Source organism: Athene noctua, chromosome 4, assembly GCF_965140245.1.
Source record: "Athene noctua chromosome 4, bAthNoc1.hap1.1, whole genome shotgun sequence".
In the NCBI taxonomy this organism is placed as follows: Eukaryota; Metazoa; Chordata; class Aves; order Strigiformes; family Strigidae; genus Athene; species Athene noctua.
In genome coordinates, this window is record NC_134040.1 from 62,853,226 (window position 1) to 62,872,794 (window position 19,569).

Genomic DNA, 19,569 nt, shown 5'->3' on the forward strand with positions numbered 1-19,569 from the left:
TGGTTTTGTTATGAATTTGTTATGAATTTATGAATATAGGAAATTGTTCTTTTAAGTTATAAGATCAAAAAGATACTTCACTGCAGGTTTCTGAAAACTTTGGTCTTGTTATAAGAATTCTGGATAATAATGTTCCAAAGGCAAAGAGAGATTTTTTCCCCTACATTTTTCCAGACTGAAAATGCAACTTTATAAGCAATTATATCTTCTCCATCAATACAGAGGAAATGGACTATAAATATTTTCTGTCCCTTGACTGTTCTTTGCTATTTTATTCAGCTGTAAAGCAGCCTGGACATCTGCCATACTTTCTGGTGTGCAAGAATAGCATGCCCTGCACCCAAGAAGAAAAAACAGATTTTTACAATGCACAGCACAAGCGTGCATTCTTCAAACTTCTCAGAATGACACTCCTTTACAGCTTAACCCAGTAGTCGACAAAAGTCAATGTTTAATCATATATATATACCCTCTATCAGCAAGAAAAAACCCACCTACTTTTATATTCAAATCACAATTTTTTTCCCCTGTTCTTAAGAAAGCATCAAATGGTGTTTTGAACACACAAGAAAGGAAGAAACATCTCCTATTTACCATCTGTTATGCTTTAACTAGTTCATTGTTTAGTAATGATGGCAATAGATATGCTGCCTCTTAGCAAAATCCCTCCAAGCCTCATTATAAATCAAAGCATAATGGCTTTTGGACATTTAAAACTCATGGGACAATGTGCAATAAAATCTGATCTCATTTATTAATTTTATACTTGCATTATGAAACAAGTGTATGAATATTTTTATTGCACACAGAACAAAGCTGTATTTTTAATTGTAACCTCAGTTTCTTTTCCAGGAGAGAATAACCAGATCTTAATGAAAACAGCTTAGCTCTAAGGAGGAAGCAGTTTTTAGGCATTACTCATATTTTCAAGGAATGAATAGCAATTCCCTTGAATTCTATTAACTGCTAGGGGAGAAAAAAGAAAGTGAATCCAGAAATGGCCAGATTTCTGAGAAATAGAACATGAGAGATTACTACTACTCTGCCATCCAGCTGCCTTTCACGATTGAATCCACGATCCTCAACTGTGAGAAAGATGCCTCCCTCCCTTTTGCTAAGGGTTTCTTAAAGTATTAAAATCTATACAAACAAACCATCTTTCATTTTCCTTGTAGCGACTGACAAAGTGAAATGTCAGTCAAGGCTATGGCTTTCAGACTTTCCCCCCATGTAAACACAGCAGAAAATGGTCTGTTTGGTTTCTAGATGAAGCAATTGTAGTTTCCCAACCTGAGCAGCGATCATTGTGTTTTGACAGTTATTGCTACAGAGGCTGCCTTAGTCACTTTGACCTAGCCAAGGCTTCAACAGCCCAGTGGCATTCCTAGAGGCCTCTGAAAAAGGCCAGTTAACTCCTTCAGGGGCAGCACTTGCTGCTCCTGAGCTGGTTGCACTTCGCTGTTACCTGTTGGCAGGCATTGGTGTATAGCCTCGTGTGGTCTGGGGGGGATATGAAGATGGCTGTATGCTGACCATGCTGGCATGTCCAGCAGTCACGCCTGCTCTCATCCCCTCTACTTGCACTTGCTTGAAAGATGCGCTGGTATCCTGCATAAGCAAACTATTTCACAGGTCTGTGGCTTTGGAGGCAGTGATGCTCAGGGCACTCTGTACCATTAATCCACAGTGCAGAACCAAGGCTCTTCTCATTTTCACAACCAGAGAGCTTTTCAATTTAGCATTTAGGGATACATCTTTTCCTCTCTGGATTCTCATTGAAGGAATACATGAACTTGCCAGGACCTTGCTGCTGTCTGGATAATAAATATATGAAGTCTTCTGTGCAATGTCTATTATTGTTTCAATAACAACGAGCAGTGCATGCTTTCTCCCTGGGGTGCAGCCATTAATGCTCTTTGAGCTCTCTTGCTTCTGCTAGTCATGAGCATCAAAATTTATACTGGCTTCACAGTGCGCTGAACTTAGGGGGGGAAAAAAAAAAGGATATCACAAGTACTGTGTTCAGATGCAGAAAAAACATGTACAGAGGAGCCCTGAATGTCTTGTGCTGCTGCCAAATTTATTTTGCAGATACAGATTTGACATCTAAGACCCCATAGCTAATGTGATTCACATAGTGTATGCTAAGTCACAGAGCCACGTGGCAGTGCTCATCACTGCTGAAGTTGCCTTGATAAACAGGTCACGAATACACAAGGTCGCATTATTTTTTCCCTTTTCATTAAGAACTAAAAAACCTCACGGAATACAAACATCATTCCAGCTGTCCCATAAAGACAGTTCTTGCAAGTGTGAAAACACCTTGCATGTCTCCAATAGGCCATGTTCTCACTTTTCCACCTCCATCCTTTTACATTGCAAGACAGTCTTAAAATGGCCATATATCTTATTTATGTAAAGTGTAATCCAGATGAAAATTGGGAATAAAGCATTTGGCTATGACCAGAACTTGCAATCACATACTTGGAATTTATGAAATAGCATCCTTTGAAACGCAGAGATTTAAAGTTCCTCTGGTGAACAGCACCAGGTTCCCAGGAGCGGATTATCAGCACCCTAAAGGCAACGTTTTTTCCCAGCTTAAGCCTTACTCTGAGGTTCCAGCCCCATTTGATATCATGCCAGCAGCTTCTCCAAAACATGGCAAAACAGCAGTCCAAGTTTTCACCTACATTATGCTACTAAACTAATAACTGAAATATGTTTGATTTCTTAGCTCAAACTTTTACATCCATGACACCTGCTTAGTTTGTCTTCCCCTATACTTGAAGTTCTTCCCCATGACTGACTGAAATTTTTTTGAATGCAAGTGAAGTAAATTTGAGTATCTTCTTAGGATTTGCAGTTTAGTGTGAAAGCTGTATCTGTCTCTTGGTGGTGACTGTCAAGTGAAACATCACAATGTAAGTTCTGAAATACAAACACTTTTCTGAATTGCTGCTTCTGAATTTTAAACAAGTATAAATGAAAAAGCACTTTTGTAGTCTTTACCCAGCCTCTTATTTTATACTCCAACTGGATCCTGCACTATAAAATCTTCAGTAGTACTTTGCTTAACCTTGGCAGTCACTCTTCTGGGGAGGAAAAAGCAAGGAAGAGAAGGAAAAACCAAGATTCCACTGAAAACTTTCCCTGCATAAAGAATTCGGGACATGTAGGAGCACATTTAGCCTTTACAGTAAAAGGCTAGGAAGTAACAATACCTGGTTTCTACACTACAGTTGTCTTCTTGCAGTTCAATCTGGTTATATCCTTAAATTCAGGTTTGGTGGTTTTTTTGTGTGGTGTTTTTTTTTTGTTTTGTTTTGTTTTGTTTTTTTTTGGTTTTTTTTTTAGCCCATGCATTTCCCTACAGAAATACTGTGAAACTGTTAAGTGCTGTAACAGTGCATACCCTCTGAGTGGTAAAAGTGCAACTATTACAGACTCCCACTGTTAATGATTTAACTTTTGGTTGATTTTTCTATTTTTTTTTTCTCCTCCAAGCTATCCCATTTGGCAAAGTCCCCATTCTGGAAGTAGACGGAGTTATTATTCACCAGAGCCTGGCAATAGCAAGATACCTTGCCAGAGAATCAGGTAACAGATATTTGACTATTTTCTTCTGCTTTGCACCTACCTTTAATGCTCAGGAAAAATACATCCACAGCAAAAATAAACCAACAGCTTGGCAAGCCCAACCAAGCAGAAGTCAACACCAGCATGACAATAGTGGTACCAGTGCTTTTCCCAGGAACAAACAGCTAATAGCTATCAGCCTCTGGTTGCATCTGTACTTTGTCTGCCAGCACCAAGTGCTGACCACAGAAACACAGAGTGCCATATAGGATGCTATTAGAGGTGCCACTCACAGAGCAACAGTTTAAAAAGCACTGTGAAGCGCTGTGTAGTGGCATGCCTGTTCAGCAGCCTTCCTTACCATAATTTTGTGCCAATTTTCTCACTGGGTTGGGGCTGCTGTGGCAATCCCGATGAAATCTCAGCCCACATCCCCTGTTGTTCCAAGATCAGAAAGAAGAAACAGAGCAGGCACAACAACTAGGATGCTGTACAAAAGGGTTTCACTCAAATGTCATATGGAAAATAAAAAGAAAAAAAGACAAAAAAAAGGTTCAAAGTTCACACCTGTAGTGTGAAATGCTATGATGTTCAGAGCTGAAGTCGCATGGCTGAGCTCCGCATTTGCACTGTAATTGCGTATGCCTAAAGGAAAACTCAGAAATAATCCCCCCTTTCCCTCTGCATATGATACCTGGGGTTTGGGCTGACTTCTCCAGCCAATAAAATTCATTCACCTGTCACTACATGATAGAAAGCATGTACCTGCAGCTTCCCTAAGGCTCTCAGGGTAGTTTCCCCTGGAGCTAAACTTTGAGCTGCCAAGTTAATCAGAGAGATGACCAGGAGGAGGTGGTTTTGGAAACACGAGAGATTATCAGAGTCAGCAGGCAGAGCACTCTGAAGCATATTTAGGCAACAATTCTGAGCTGACAGAGAGATTAGATCAGATGGTGACATCACTTGCATTTTTAAATACTTACATGACACGGATGTACTCAACTGGTTAGATAAAGTGATATAAGACTTGGTAACACAAATAATCAAAGTGAGTAGTTAGGGCTTGCTTTAGGTCAGCAAGCTGTCATTCAAAGCTATCTGCAAACCTGGTCTGAAGGCAGATGTGTTTGTGGTGTGCTGAACGTCAGCACATTGAAGAGGGGGACTGGGAAGCAAGTACTATCCTACTGTTGTACACTCTGAGCAAAGAGATGTAATCTGTCTTTCAAAATATCCCACATCTTCCAACTGAGGAAACAAGCAGAAGTGCAGAGCATTACTCTTCAGGGCACTAGCACAACATACTTTCAAGCATGCCTGCAATACTCTGTTCCTGCCAGTTTCCCTCATACTTGATACAATCTACAACTTGCAAGAGAAGAGAAAGATGAGCGTCCACCTGGTAATGAAACACGGAAGAGAAAGCCTGCCTTCCACCCACGCTGCCTCCCTTCCCACTGCCTGCCAGGAGGCTGATCTGGAGCTGTGCTCCTTTTATGCTCTGAATGAAGTTCTGACTTAGGCATTCCTCTCATACTTTTTCCATCGGTTCACAACAACTACAAAAGGCCAGGGTCCTGGGGCACACCCAGGCCATGTGGTTCTCCTTTCGGTGTTACAGCAGGAAAAAGAGCATGCATGGAAGGGGAAAAAAAAAATTTCTTGATCTTCATAGTCAAAACTTGCTACTTCTGCCATTAAGTCTGCACACGTCGCTAATTCTTTAAAATTAAGTAACACATTTTTTGGTGCCTGTCACCAACAACTCTTTACTAAAAGTGCAGAGAACTTTGATGCCCAAAGGGAAAGGCACACCCCCACCCCCCCTTTGAAAACATGAAGTTTCAGCAAGGGAGATGGCTTGCCAGAAGAAGGGCATATGGCTTAAGGGAAACACCCAGCCTCTGGGTGAGGTTTAAGGAACAGAAGAGAAGGATGACCTGAACCTGCAGAGAGGGGAAAGCATGAACACAGGTCTGTAGAACAAGTGCAAGGGAATAAAGTAGTAGCATTAAGATGACTGCAGGCAAAGCAAAAGGACAACAGGGTTGGAAAGAGATTTGTAAACAAGATAAAGTTTGGCTAAGGTGCCCAGTTAAAATTAAGTAATCAAAAGCAAGCAGGATGTCATGAGAAGGTTCTAAATGGGGCTGGATGAGCAAGATAGAGGGAAAGAGAAGCAGACTTTCACAGAAGTACTTTTGGAGATTGTGTTGACCAAGATGGAGAAACCATGAAATAGAGAAGAACATTGAAAGCTGGGGTAGGGAAAAATTAACAGAAGGGAATTACAGAATCACAGAATCATCTAGGTTGGAAAAGACCTTGAAGATCATCCAGTCCAACCATTAATCTAACATTGACAGTTCCCAACTACACCATATCCCTCAGCGCTATGTCAACCCAACTCAAACACCTCCAGGGATGGGGACTCCACCACCTCCCTGGGCAGCCCATTCCAACACCCAACAACCCGTTCTGGAAAGAAATGCTTCCTAATATCCAGTCTAAACCTTCCCTGGTGCAACTTGAGGCCATTCCCTCTTGTCCTATCGCTTGTTACTTGGTTCAAGAGACTCATCCCCAGCTCTCTGCACCCTCCTTTCAGGTAGCTGTAGAGGGCCATGAGGTCTCCCCTCAGCCTCCTCTTCTCCAGACTAAACACCCCCAGTTCCCTCAGCCGCTCCCCGTACGACCTGTGCTCCAGACCCTGCACCAGCTTCGTTGCCCTTCTCTGGACACGCTCGAGTCATTCAATGTCCTTTTTGTAGTGAGGGGCCCAAAACTGCACACAGGAATCGAGGGGCGGCCTCCCCAGTGCCGAGTACAGGGGTAAGATCCCTTCCCTGTCCCTGCTGGCCACGCTATTGCTGAAACAGGCCAGGATGCCATTGGCCTTCTTGGCCACCTGGGCACACTGCTGGCTCCTGTTCATCGAGCTGTCAATCAACACCCCCAGGTCCCTCTCTGACTGGCAGCTCTCCAGCCACTCCTCCCCAAGCCTGTAGCGCTGCTGGGGGTTGTTGTGGCCCAAGTGCAGCCCCTGGCATTTGGCCTTATTGAAACCCCTACAGTTAATTAGTACTGCCCCTCACTGAATGTGCTGGGATGGTGGAAGGCAGAGAGAGGATAAAGAAGCTGTAGTCAGCTGTGGGCTCAGATGATGGAAAGAACAACTCACTACATCCGATGGCTGTATAAAGCTGGAGAAGGAAAAAAAGCAAAGGTAGGTGAGATTGCACCTGGATGCAAGGAGTCAAATGCATGTTGTTAGGATGTATTATTTTAATGGAAATATTTCAAAAAACAGAATTTACCTTTGGGGTATCAAAAATTCCTGCTGATGCTGCTTCTAACCTCTCTTCATATGCTTGCTTCACACAGGTCTGGCAGGTCAGACACCTGTGGAACAGGCACTAGCTGATGCCATTGTGGACACCATAGATGATTTCATGACGCTGTTCCCTTGGGCAGAGAAGAACCAGGACGTGCGAGTAAGACAGTCACTAATTTAAACAAAGATAGCACATCAGCCATGACTCTGTACCTGAGTATGCCCTCTGGGGAAACTGCCATGTGTCAACCCCTGGGTCCATCACCTCACCTCAGCAAAGCTGAGCTGGAGAGGCTCTGTGGTGCTCCCTTGAGGCTAATCCAGCCAAAGCCTTCTGCTCCCTCCCACCTCATCCTTCAGTTTTTCTTGACACCTGGTGGAAATGAGACCATCATGAGCCTGTAAAACAGCAAGTGCTGCTAAAGAGGGGAGGTAGCACATCCCTCACTGTCACTGCAGCCATCCTCTTCAGACCCCCATGGCCCCACCTCAGTCCTCTGCAGTGCTTCTGCAAATACTGATACTAGGCTAACATGCTGTCATGGCTACTTTAGCACACAGTCATGAGCAAGTCCTACAGCCCATGTGGGTTTTTTTAGTTTTTGTTCTTTGAGTATCCATCCAGTCCATCTCATCAGAGTCCCAAACACAAGCATGCAGATCAGCTGCTGGGGGAAGAGGGTGATGGATGAGTTAACTCCAGCATTACAATGGCTCCATGCAGCTCTGACCCAAGCAGGTGAGGTGATGTGATCCTTTTAGGAAAGCGGTAGTGTAACACGTCTCACCTTTAACTACCAGTGCAGCTACCTTCCATTTATTCCAAGGTAACATTTCAGATCAACTATGTTATCTTATTACAAAAACCACAGAGTACAAAACGTTGCCCAAAACCAATAGTAAAACAATGAGAGTGCTCTGAAATCTTGCAGGAAGAAATCTGAAAGTGTTATTTGGAGGTTTCAGTATTTAAAAATGTGAATTACTTAATTTCCTGAAGTTTCCTAATTTGGTGAGGGGAGAGTGACTCACGCTTTTTCATCATTTAGGAACAGCCACACTACTGCTAACGTGTTAATGTAGAAGCAGCACCACTGCCACAGTACTGTCAGTCCTTTACAGGGAAACTCCTGTAATGCCTGCGTGTGTCCCAGCTTGTACTCAAACACTTCTCTGAAGTAACGACCCAGATCATGTCACCAGTGATTAATTTGAAAGGGAAGAGAGTTCACAGGCAACCCTTATATGCCTGTATGCACGTATGCATGCAAGGGAGTGTTTTGGGGCCAAGGAAGATCGAGAAATCTTGCTTTATGGGAATCTCTAACATTTTTCTGTTAGCTGCTCTCCCTCTCTCCTCCTGGGTCCACTGCCACCACCTTGTGGTAGAAGTGGCATCTCATGGTCTCACAAGGCCAGATTTAAGTAATGGACACACAGTGAAGTCAGAAAACTTCTTCAGGCCTGACAAGTGATTACAGAACACACATCCCTCAGAGAAAGGTGTGTTATCTAGCCAGTAGCAGTGAGAAAAGCAAGCAAGGTAGAGGGAACAGTGGGTGAAGTTGCCCATGGAAGCTCCCTCTATGTCAGGCACAGACTCTGCCTTCACCCTACACCCCCCCAAAAAAATAGCTGGTATTGCAACAGCTTTTGTTATGCATTGCTGGAGAGCTCCAGAGTTGAGAGAAGTAGGTTGTGCCAATTCCAGACAGTGGGTCCTGGTTGTGTCCCCACTAGCTTCGTGGGCTGACAGCATACTTCTGTAGTTGGGGGAGGTCACTGCTGTGATCACAAAACAGCTTGAGGTGTAAGGGGGGGCATGGGATCTTACCTAAAAATAGTAAATACTACAGCATAGGGTACAAACAGAGCATTTCTGGACTGCAAACTTCTGCCTGTAACTTGCAGTCACCATATTCAATTACTAAGCTCTTAACAGACAGCAGAAAATTGAACATGTCTGCAGAAATACTTTATTTCAGCCTGTGTTTTGGGACCATTTAGGCTGCTGCCTCTTCTAAATTTTATTCTTTTTTTCATTAACTTGAATTTCAAAGCTATTGAAATAATTCCATTCTTGTATAGCTGTGCTTATTTAACCAAGCCTGAGTATGTTCCTCCAAAATGAGGCCAAGCAAATTAACTGCACAAATTGCCACATGGGTCACATCAGATGATTATAATAGTTTGCAATCTCAGTTGCTTCCACGCAGGTGAAAAAACAGAAACTGTTTCCCTCTCCAAAGGAAACAGCTAACCCTTTAAAAGCAACCTTAAAACTTTCTGCTATGGAGAACAGCTAGCAGAGAACCACCACCATACACAACCCCATCCTTCACACGTTAATGTAAAAATACTAAGGCCCATAGCCTTCAATGCAGAGTCCAGCTTTTGAAAACATATTCGTCCTGGTTTGCACCAGGATGGAGTTAATTTTCATTGGAGTATTTCATACCATGGGATGTCATGCCCAGGTGAGTGGTCGCTCTGGCCTCTCGGCTTTCCGCTGGGGGTTGGCAGCACGCCCTCTCTCCTCGGGTGGTATTGTTGCTGCGTTCGCTAAGCCACTGTTGCGTTTTACCTGTTTCCTTATTTGAGCTCACTATCGTTACTGTTGTTCTCTTGTGATATTTACTAAATTCTTTCTTGTTATTAAACTCATGAATTCTCTTCTTCTGTCCCTCCCCTATCTTACCAGAGGGGGGAAGGGGAGGTGAAGGGGCTGCTGGCTGAGTTCAAACCTCAACAATATTTTAGCCACCTCAAATCTCATTGCTGCAGAGACAAAAAAGCAGAATAATGTGTTAACATAAAAGTTCAAAGATAAATCCAGCAAAAGCTTAAGACTCAGCTTCCACATCTCACACAAGAAGGGCTGGTAAGGAAAGAAAACCAACCAGCATCTAACTGACAGCACAGAAAGACTGAGCTTAAGGGATTCTGGAAACATAACATCCATAAGAGTCACCCTCCAAATGACTGTGAGACATGGGGAATATATTTTATAGATGGATTCTTCCCAAATCTATTGGCAGAGTTCCCCACCTTGCCACAGCTGGGTGGCTGTTAACAGATAAATGAGCAGCATCACTCCACTCATCATGTCTCAGCATCCAGGAGCTCTCAGGTTTTCCTTAAGAGAGCAACTGGCTTAAGTCATGGCTCACCGAGACACAAATGCCATGTTTTGGGCATCTAACCCACTTCATGGGTAATGACCTCAGCTTTCCTAAATTCTATAGTGCCCCTTTGCATTGTATCCAAATGACAGTTACCTCCACATTTTTTATCTTAAATAATTGTCTGACTTGGTTGTTAATACATTCCTTCTTCCAAAGAGAACTGAGAGTACTCAAGTCTGAGTCAGACCAAATGATTTCACTGTCACTTTTTCAGTTCTCTGCTTTTTCACAAAGAAGAAACCCCCCTAAATTCAGTTTTGCTGACTGCTGTACTTACAGATTGATGTGCATCTTTTGTGTTTTGTTCTTCCCCCAGAAAAAAGCATTTGACGATATCCTCACCAATAAAGCACCTGAGTTACTGAAAGATTTGGATACTTTCTTAGGGGATAACAACTGGCTGGTAGGGAAGTCTGTAAGTATAACTTTTGTTTCCAATCAGGTTTCCAGAAAAATTAAATCCTTGAGTATTCATGAATTTCCAGATTTCATGCCAACCCATGAAGCAACTCTCCCTACTCTTAAAAATTTGTTCTTACTAATACACAACTGCTTGCTCAATTGCAAAGTGAAAATTGTTTTAAATACTACCAGAAAAGCGAGCCAAACCAGGACTATGATTTGCATTTTCTAAACCAGTTTAGAGGTATGTTGACACAAAATATTATAAATTCCTTGGTAGGGGTCAATACAGATGGGAGTTGTTTAGAACTGTTTATAATCACTGATCAATTTATAGGACAATATGAAAAACCCACTGAAAATGTAATAATCTTTTTTACCCAAAACTGTTTGGAAACTAATTAAAACACTTTACTGGAATACAGTTTCCACTGGAAAGATTAATATTATAGTGCAAGTCATATTTGTAGCAAGGGCTTTATTTAACCAATTTTTACTTAAGTCTTGCATTGCAACCTGATTACTAGCTCTATAGTTATAGGCTTTAAATTAAAAAAAAAAACAAAACAAAAAACAAAAACCACAAACCAGATCAATTCCTGTTTCATTTCTGCAGTTTGCTGAGAATACTGGTTCCAGCTTTTGAGATTACCAGCTAATCTTACTGCTTTGTCTCCCATTTCCACCAGGTAACATGGGCTGATTTCTATTGGGATGTTTGCAGTACAACACTTCTGTCCTGTAAACCTGACCTGGCAGACAACTACCCCAGGCTTTTGGCTCTCAGAGACAGAGTGCAAGCACTTCCAGCTATCGCAGATTGGATCCAGAAAAGACCAAAGACTATCATGTAGATCAGTATTTCAGACTAGAAAACACAAATGCATGTTTAGTTTTCAATGTGACAAGACTCCTAAGTTATTAATTTTAGAATATTTTAAATTAATTTCAGATGGGTATGCTATACCAACCCAAAACCTACCGCTTGTATCCATTTACAGGAGAGAATCTAAAAAGCTGATTGAATAGAGTAGAGCCAGAGGGAGAAGCGTGCTTTCAACCACATACCCCCACTACTAATAAAATGTTTGATCAACACGATTAATGGTCTGTGAGCTCTCAAAGGGTGAATGAACTTTCCTGGAGAGATGCAATCTCAACAATACTTTGTTTATTGTAGACTTTCAATCTGGAGGAAAGCAGGCTAATTAACAGAGATGATAAATGTATGGGAGGACTAAGGACACTTAAGCAAAAAGAAAAGATCCACTTAATCCACAAACTTCAAGCTTCTCAAGCACTTTCTTTAGCTTCTTTGTTTATGCTGTGCCTCTGCAAAAAACCCCAAAACAATAAACTACTCCAACCAAACCAAAAAGCAGCTGCCCAGGTGCCCACACCAGCACCAGTCCTCCACAAGCACACCAACTGCAAAAACATTCAGCAGCTCATTATCTCTTTCAGTAAGCAGGAGACAAATCGGGAGATGGTGGGGGTAGGGGTGGAGATCAGATTTAGACCAAATGAACGAACGGTGGCACTGGGGAAACCAGGTAGGTCAAAAATTCTGGCAACACAGCTGTAGATGCAAGCGGTTTACACAAACTCAAGGGGGAGGCAAGTGCTTGCAAGAGGACTCCACTGTGTGGGATAAGCAGATAAACCACAACAAACTTGGAAAATCCTCTAGACTGAAAATGGCCACTTTTGGGAAAAAATACTTCCCTTCACACTCGCTTTTCCCTCCCACCACAAGTATTATTTCATTAAGTCATGAGCAACACCAATCAACCACTAACAGTTCAGGTTAAACCAGGTATTAGCAGAACTGAAAGCAAGGTCCAACCTTATGCTCATTCCAGTATGGTATCTCCACCTGCTTTGCAATTCCTGGCACGCTTTGTTCTAGCTCTGTAGAGATTTTTCCTTCTTCAGTTCTCACTCTCTCTTCTTCAGCAACAGACTTCGGATAGTTGTATTTTTTTTTTCCCCTGTACATCTTTCCCAACCAGAGACACCAGATCACAGACTGGCTGAGGTTGAAGGGACTTTGGGAGGTCATCTGGTCCAAATCCCCTGTTCAAGCAGGGCCACCTAGAGTCAGCTGCCCAGGACTGCACCCAGACAGCTTCTGAACGTCTCCAGTGATGGTGACTCTACAATCTCTTACGACTCCCAGTTAAATAAAGTAGAAACAGTTATAATAAGCAAAAAAAGGCAGAAACACATCAGCTTCATAGCACTTGAAGATGGTTACTGACCCCAGGGATGTGATTGTTCAAGGACTAACCACTGTTCAACTAGACTACATTAACTGATTAAATACACATACCAAACTGAAACACCACACAGACCACAGTATATGTCAGGCATTTTGTGTCATTTCACATTTGAAGCAAACAGGTGAGAACAGCCAAATACTACAGGATAAGAGTTGTGTTAGGATCATGCTCAACAGAAACAGACAACCTAATTAACCGCAGCATTAAACACTTGTGGTGATCTGTTAAATCCTACTATTTAGTCCACAAAACAGGTGGAATTAAAGCAACACAGCAGACAAACTGATTCTCACCCTTTTCCTTTCCCAGATAATAAAGTATTTCTTCACCCTGTTTCAGTTGCATCTTTTGGAACATGCAGCACAACCACAGAAGATTTCTAGTAAAAGCCAAGTAAAGTTTAGGTCAAACTTTGAAAACATTTAAAAACCTTTATTTTTCCATCCATTTCATACTTGCAGAAATCACGTACAGTTGGAAAAAATATGCACAGCCATGACCAAACCAAACCCACAAGATGCCCAACTCACAGACCACCACACTAGCAGTGTTTGAAGACAGGCTGAAATACTCAGCAACCATGGACTTCAGCTCCTCTTCTCTGTTCTTCATATAAAGCTGTTTAAGTTATTCCAAAAGATGCAACAAGTGTCTTCTGACTGGGAGAACCACATATAGAAAAGTGGTAACTATCAACCCCATATTGCAAATCAGAGTGAATTCTAGGACATGATCCTCAGAGATTCAGCCTGGTACAGATTTGCTGAGCTCAGCATAGATCATACAGCAGCTGAGGCTTTAACAGAGGGCAGGGGCAATAAGGACTTCCCTGTATTTTGCCTTCCCCCAGCTTCTAAAGTAGTAGCTGTCTGAATCTTAAGTACTCCCAGTTCAAAAGGCCAAATTTCAGCCTTCTCGTCTGTCTAGGAAAACGGATGTTCCTCCTCTCCTACCTCCTCAGATCACATCCTTGCCAGCAGATTATAAACTTCAGGTAGAGGCACACCTCATCACTGATACCACTGAAGCTCTTCATTTCACTCAGATGAATTCAAACATCACTGGAACTTCAAGAAGACAGCAAGACATAAGCTTTGTGTCACTTCATAACTGCTTGTGCCACTTCACTGGCAGAGCACAGGTGTACTCCAAGGACTGACAAAAAAATTGCAACCTGGGTGGAAAGTTCCATTTGGAAGGAATTCTGGTTTTATAATCAATATCTTATCACAACTGTGATTAGAGTATAATGAAACATTAGTAATTAACTAGTGCTGGATAAAGCCAAGTCAGTTCAAATGGAACATTTCAGCTAGTTTGAAAGCTGCCTATTTGATTTAACATGCAAGTTACCACCCCCTCCCTCACAAGTAATCACAAAAATTAAAATATTCTGTTAATCCATGGAATTTTATTTGAACAAGTAGATACAAAACCAGTACAGTACATTAAATGAACCAAAACAAGCAGAAACAAACTCGAGCATTGTCAATAAGGCACATATAAAAAAATCTACACACATAATCCAGTGAAACAGACAGTTTATATATATATATATATTTGGAGGTAGAAATAATTACAAAAATACTGACGAATCTTAAGCAGTAGCAGATTTGTTAAAACAATTACTACTTAGGTCCCCGTTTTGAAAAGTGATCTGTAAAATAACATTTATTCAGAATCCGATGTTGGCACATTTGGGCCATTTGTTTTTCAGCATCAAAAGAATGCTATCGGTGTTAAAAACTTTCAATAACATGAGGAATACAATAAAGAAACTACAAAAAGTTCTTTAAATGTTCGTAAAATTCCTGGTCATCAATAACGTAAGAGTGCTTGGGGTACAACATCACCTTTTTTCCTTGAATTCCACAGCGTATTTACATTTTAGAGACCTAACGAAGCTTTTAATAGTGTGGCTATATCTGCTGGAATGGTTCCTTCTTCTCCTGAGAATAAACACAAGCGTTAGTATAGCTCAAAATATTTCACATAAACAGACTGAAGTCTAGATCCACAAAACTGCACAAAATCCTCTACTTGTAAGAATATGTCACTGATCCAGTTACTCAGAGGGCACTTCCTGTGAAACTGAAAAATAATCAGCACAAATACATCTTTCTAGTTTATTTAACATTTAAAAGACGCTTGTCTGCATCCAGAACTTTGTTTTTTCAGAATATATTGCAGCAACCTTAATTTACTTAAGTAGACATCATTATGTGCAAGAGACTTACCTGAATCTGCTGCAGTCATATCTTGTTCTAACTTCAATTTCTGCTGGCTGATTTTGAGCATGGATTCTTCAATAGTCCCCTTACTGATTAGCTTTATGACTTTTACTTCTCTGAAAACCACAAAATAGGATAAACCCAATTCTATAGTTACACTGGATTAGTGAAAAAGGGAAGGATGCTATGCCTTTACTCAGCTGACAGTGGTTTAAAACAAAAATAAGGAAACGAACAAAAGGGCAATACAAAGAGTTCCTAGTTTTTCTAAAAAGAAAACTTTTCTCCTGCCACTGCCAAGTCTGGACAGTCACAACAATCTCCATTAACAGAAAAAAACTCAATTTCCCCCTCATCCCATACTACAGTTGAAATACCAGTTATTAAACATATTCTATTGCTCACATTAGCTTATTCTGACTGAGGACTCTAAAACAGTCCATGGTTTCACTCTTTATAATAGGGTGGCACTTTAGAGATTGTAAGTCTCCTAAAGAGACCCAAAAACTTCAGATATGCCTTGAAATAATTCCAAGCACCAGAAATTTGAGCGTTATAGAGAATTTAAGAGTTACAGAGAACTGGAAAAAAAGAGGAGAATCTATTTAAGGTTTGTTGTTGCCAGCAACAGGTGCTGAGACAATTCCAATTACCCAGCTCTACACAACCCAGAGCTGCTTTACACAAGTCTCTGCTTAAAATGGAATTTTCAATCATGAAATACTGTCCTTTTAGCTTCCTTTGAGAGCTTGCCTCTAAGAAAAGTCTTACCTTGTCTGACCTACTCTATGGCATCGGTCCTCTGCTTGCTTATCATTGTATGGGTTGCAATCAATATCATGAAGAATAACAACATTTGCTGAGGTCAGATTAATTCCCAAGCCACCAGCTTTGGTTGACAGGAGGAATACAAATATACCCATATCTGTATTGAACTGATCTATTAGGTGTATCCTGTGAAACACAAGAGAACACATATCAGGACTTGGAGAAAACACACCACTGGCTCCAGAGTTGAATACAGAAGTTAGGATTATCTTTTGAAAGGGAGGACAGTGACAATGCAAAGCAGCAAAAAAGTACAGATGTTATACAGAAGCAAAAAGGGTACCAACAGTCCTCAGTAGTGACCAGAACACAGAGACAGATCAATAGCAAAGAATGAAAAGATGCTTGGAAAAAAATTGGGATGATCACAGAATACAAAGAGCAAGTTGGAGGACAAGGGAAGACTGAAAAAGTACTAGAAACAAATGGGGGCAGGTGGAGAAGGAGAAATTTTGCTTCATGACTGTCTTCTGTACTAATTGCACATACAAGGGAAATAACAGACTTCAACTGTAAGTGGGAAGTAATACCACAGCAAGAATGACAGTTTTGAAATGAAGGAAAGAACACCTAAAAAAATTTAAAAAGATCATGAAACAGGAAACATCAGAAAACCAGCACAGCTCAAGTGCAAGAAAAGCAACATTTTCAGCTGTGAAGGACAGAGTAAACGGTTTGTCCTAGAGAAACAAATGGGTTGTAACAGAGATATACTATACTTCCAAGTAATATCTGCACAAGACCTTTTGCTATGGCATGCTGACACACAAGCAAATCAAACACACCATGAACTGCTGAAAACACAAGTTTTCCATTTCAATGGCTAAGACTGTAAACTGACCACCTAAAACTCACCTTTCGGCCTCATCCTTGCTAAGGCAAGCTGAAATCCAACATTAAACCCGTTCTATAGTCAATGCCCATTAACCACAGAGTTCTATATATTGGAAAACAGAGGTAAGGGTTTTAAGTCACCTCCCCCCCTCCATGCACACATCCATTTTTTCTCTCTCATCTTCAGCAAAGAAGTCACATACCGATCAGAAATCTGTGTTTTTCCATCCAACCTAATATATCTATGTTGCCAGTGTTTTAGGAAAACTTCCAAGATATCCAACATCATAGTAAACTGGCTAAATAATACAACTCTGTCACCCTGGAAATGACAAAGCAAAACGTGTCAATTATGGATAATGAACTACACAAATACTTGATTGGTGCAAATACATGATTTTACTCTGACTGACTCTCTATTTTTCAAACTAAAAGACTAAGCTAAAATTTATCAAGTCAGGACCGACTTTCAGTGAAGATACTGTATCCAGTATTTCTGCTGCATTAACCCACCTTTTCTCAGTGCAACAATTTTTTAGTTACTATGTACTTTGGTGACTCAAGCAATCTAGCAATCACGTGTCAAATGCATAAATGACAGATCCACATAATCTATAAACATCAACAAAATATTTTCATTAAAAACTTGTATTTAAGCTATACTCCATACAATACAGAGCAGTAGCACTCTTGTCTGAAATAACTGAACACATGCACAGCACACACTTGTGCAAATTTAGAATGCTCTGGAGTATTATGGTACATGCTTATTTGTAAAATAAACCAGTTTGACTCAAAGCAGTGACCTCTTCTTACCTTTACACTGGCTTAACACATACATGATTATTCTAATGTAATACAGTCTTATTCAATTGCCAAAAGGTGGTCAAAGTTCATGATCTGTGAAAATTATGTATACTGAAGAAGTAGTGTACACTGAGAAAGTAGTGTTAACTCAGGATGAATATTCTGAAACTTAGAAAAATGGGAAAGCTTGCTTCAGCTGTCTCTAAAGTGACATGCGTAGGCAGGACTGCACGTTGAAAGCTGTAAGTATTGCTTTGCAATACTGCACATGCACTAAATGACATTGTAATAGCCCACAGAAAAGCAACTGGGTGGCAATACAGAACTAGCAAAAGTTAATTTAACCAGCCATTTATAGCCACCCTTTAGATGGACAGGAAAAGATGTTTCACCCATCTCTAGTACCAACCTTCTCTTTAAGGTCTGACAGAATGCGTTCCAGTGCTCTAAACTTTCCAGAATCCAAGATCTGATCCATGTCTAACTTGAAGTCACTGACGTGAGAATATTGCTTACAAAGCAAATGCAGCTCAAAATCTGTCATTACTGTCATATCTTCAAAGATAAGGTCAGGGTTAGCATCACAATGTGTGGGTTCCTGTGAGCAAAAGTGAAGGGAAATAATGCAATACACAATCTCACTAGACAGACAAGAAAAAACAAACACACCACACAGTAACATTCAAAATTTCTGAAAGAACAAAGTAGCACAACTAGACATGGACAAATGCCAGAGCGTGGCTCATGCAAGCAACAAAAGATGAACTCTGCAACCCCAGGATTAGAGTAGAGGATCATTACTTTGCAATTTAGTTTTTACAAGAACTTGTACTATCAAAAACTAAGAAGTATATGCTCAACCTCCATAGCAATTACCTAGTTCCCATCAAGCCCTATGACCTTTTACCCCTGTATCAGACCTCTTCCCCTGAAGACACATTCCCTAAAAGGGAGGTCCAATCCTTGGATAGATGGTAGAAGACATGGGAAGCCCAGCCCAAGATGTAGGGTGGGTAGAGGGATGTCATGCCTGGAAGAAAGAGGAAAAGAAAAGCCACATCTGGAGAGTACGATGGTATGAGTAGGAATAAAAAGGGACAAAAATCCTTCATAAACCAATGTGTTACTTCTTCCCTTCCCCCCAGCTGGGACTGGATTTATTTTAAAACAAAGCTTAACATATTCAGAGCCAGCTGCAACTTTCTTAGAGCACCTGCTGCACATTCAGATTTTTTTTTTTTATACTTCAGAAAGAAGCAACAATTTTCCCCAAACTCCACAGGCATTAACCCCAGCTTCAACAGTTCAATACTTCCCTATTTTAGTTCTGTACAGCCTAGATTTCTTGCTACTCAGAAAATACTAGTAATGCTAGCTCACATAAGATTTTTTTCATAAGCGGTTTGGCTTTAAATTTTGGGTTGGAGGAGGGAAGAGGTGTTAAGGAGGAGCTAACGAAAAGGAGGAGATCACTGCAGTCCCACAACTGTTCTCTCCATTCTAATATCCAATACAAAAGTCAGTGTTAAACACATACAGAGCTTGACTAGAGCACTGGACAGATGCAGAGTAATAAAAAGCAGCAACAATGAATTAAGTTTTGCAAAGACACACTTTTGACCAGATGACTGACAAGAAAAAAAAAAAAAAAAAAAAATCTATTTAAGTTGCACTGAAGATTCTGAGAAATTAAGGATTGCTTCTGAATCTCATCACCTTACCTTGAGCATAAGCATGGACATTGCCCTGAGCTTTTCAGTCGTGTAATGCTGACGATGCAAGAGAGGGTGATTAGCCATTTTTCTAAGTTGCATCATTACATTTCCCATATCAGAGTTTTTCTCTGTACACAAAGAAATAAGGTATATTCAGAAGTATATTCACAGATGCCTGTCTGACATCTTTGTCTCTCAGGATAACTTTATTTGTAAGAACTGAATTTGGCATTTCACTAATTACCTGAACTTAGGAAAAACTCATAGAAGGGATATAGAGTATTTAATATTTCTACAAATCAAGGGCGTTGTAGTCATTTGACATATGTCTGGGCATGAAAAAAAAAAAAATCCAGAAAAAGGAAACTAAAC

At 40.8% G+C, this 19,569-nt stretch overlaps 2 protein-coding genes across 3 annotated transcripts in view; one reads left to right on the plus strand and one right to left on the minus strand.

The window, feature by feature from the left end:
• The window catches only part of HPGDS (hematopoietic prostaglandin D synthase), a 32,519-nt gene extending 19,404 nt beyond the window's left edge, over positions 1-13,115 (plus strand). The window contains exons 3-6 of the mRNA XM_074904006.1: positions 3,508-3,600; positions 6,964-7,073; positions 10,415-10,513; positions 11,190-13,115. Coding sequence (XP_074760107.1) covers positions 3,508-3,600; positions 6,964-7,073; positions 10,415-10,513; positions 11,190-11,354 — 467 coding nt within the window. The 3' untranslated portion in view covers positions 11,355-13,115. The remainder of the gene's footprint in view (positions 1-3,507; positions 3,601-6,963; positions 7,074-10,414; positions 10,514-11,189) is intronic.
• An 889-nt stretch (positions 13,116-14,004) lies between these two features.
• Positions 14,005-19,569, minus strand: part of SMARCAD1 (SNF2 related chromatin remodeling ATPase with DExD box 1) — a 43,581-nt gene continuing 38,016 nt past the window's right edge. The window contains exons 19-24 of one of the 2 annotated variants that reach the window (XM_074905572.1): positions 19,204-19,325; positions 17,892-18,080; positions 16,879-16,997; positions 15,785-15,967; positions 15,020-15,129; positions 14,005-14,731 (exon numbers count right to left, since the gene is read on the minus strand). In XM_074905572.1, coding sequence (XP_074761673.1) covers positions 14,670-14,731; positions 15,020-15,129; positions 15,785-15,967; positions 16,879-16,997; positions 17,892-18,080; positions 19,204-19,325 — 785 coding nt within the window. In that variant the 3' untranslated portion in view covers positions 14,005-14,669. The other variant, XM_074905571.1, reaches the window with a different exon arrangement.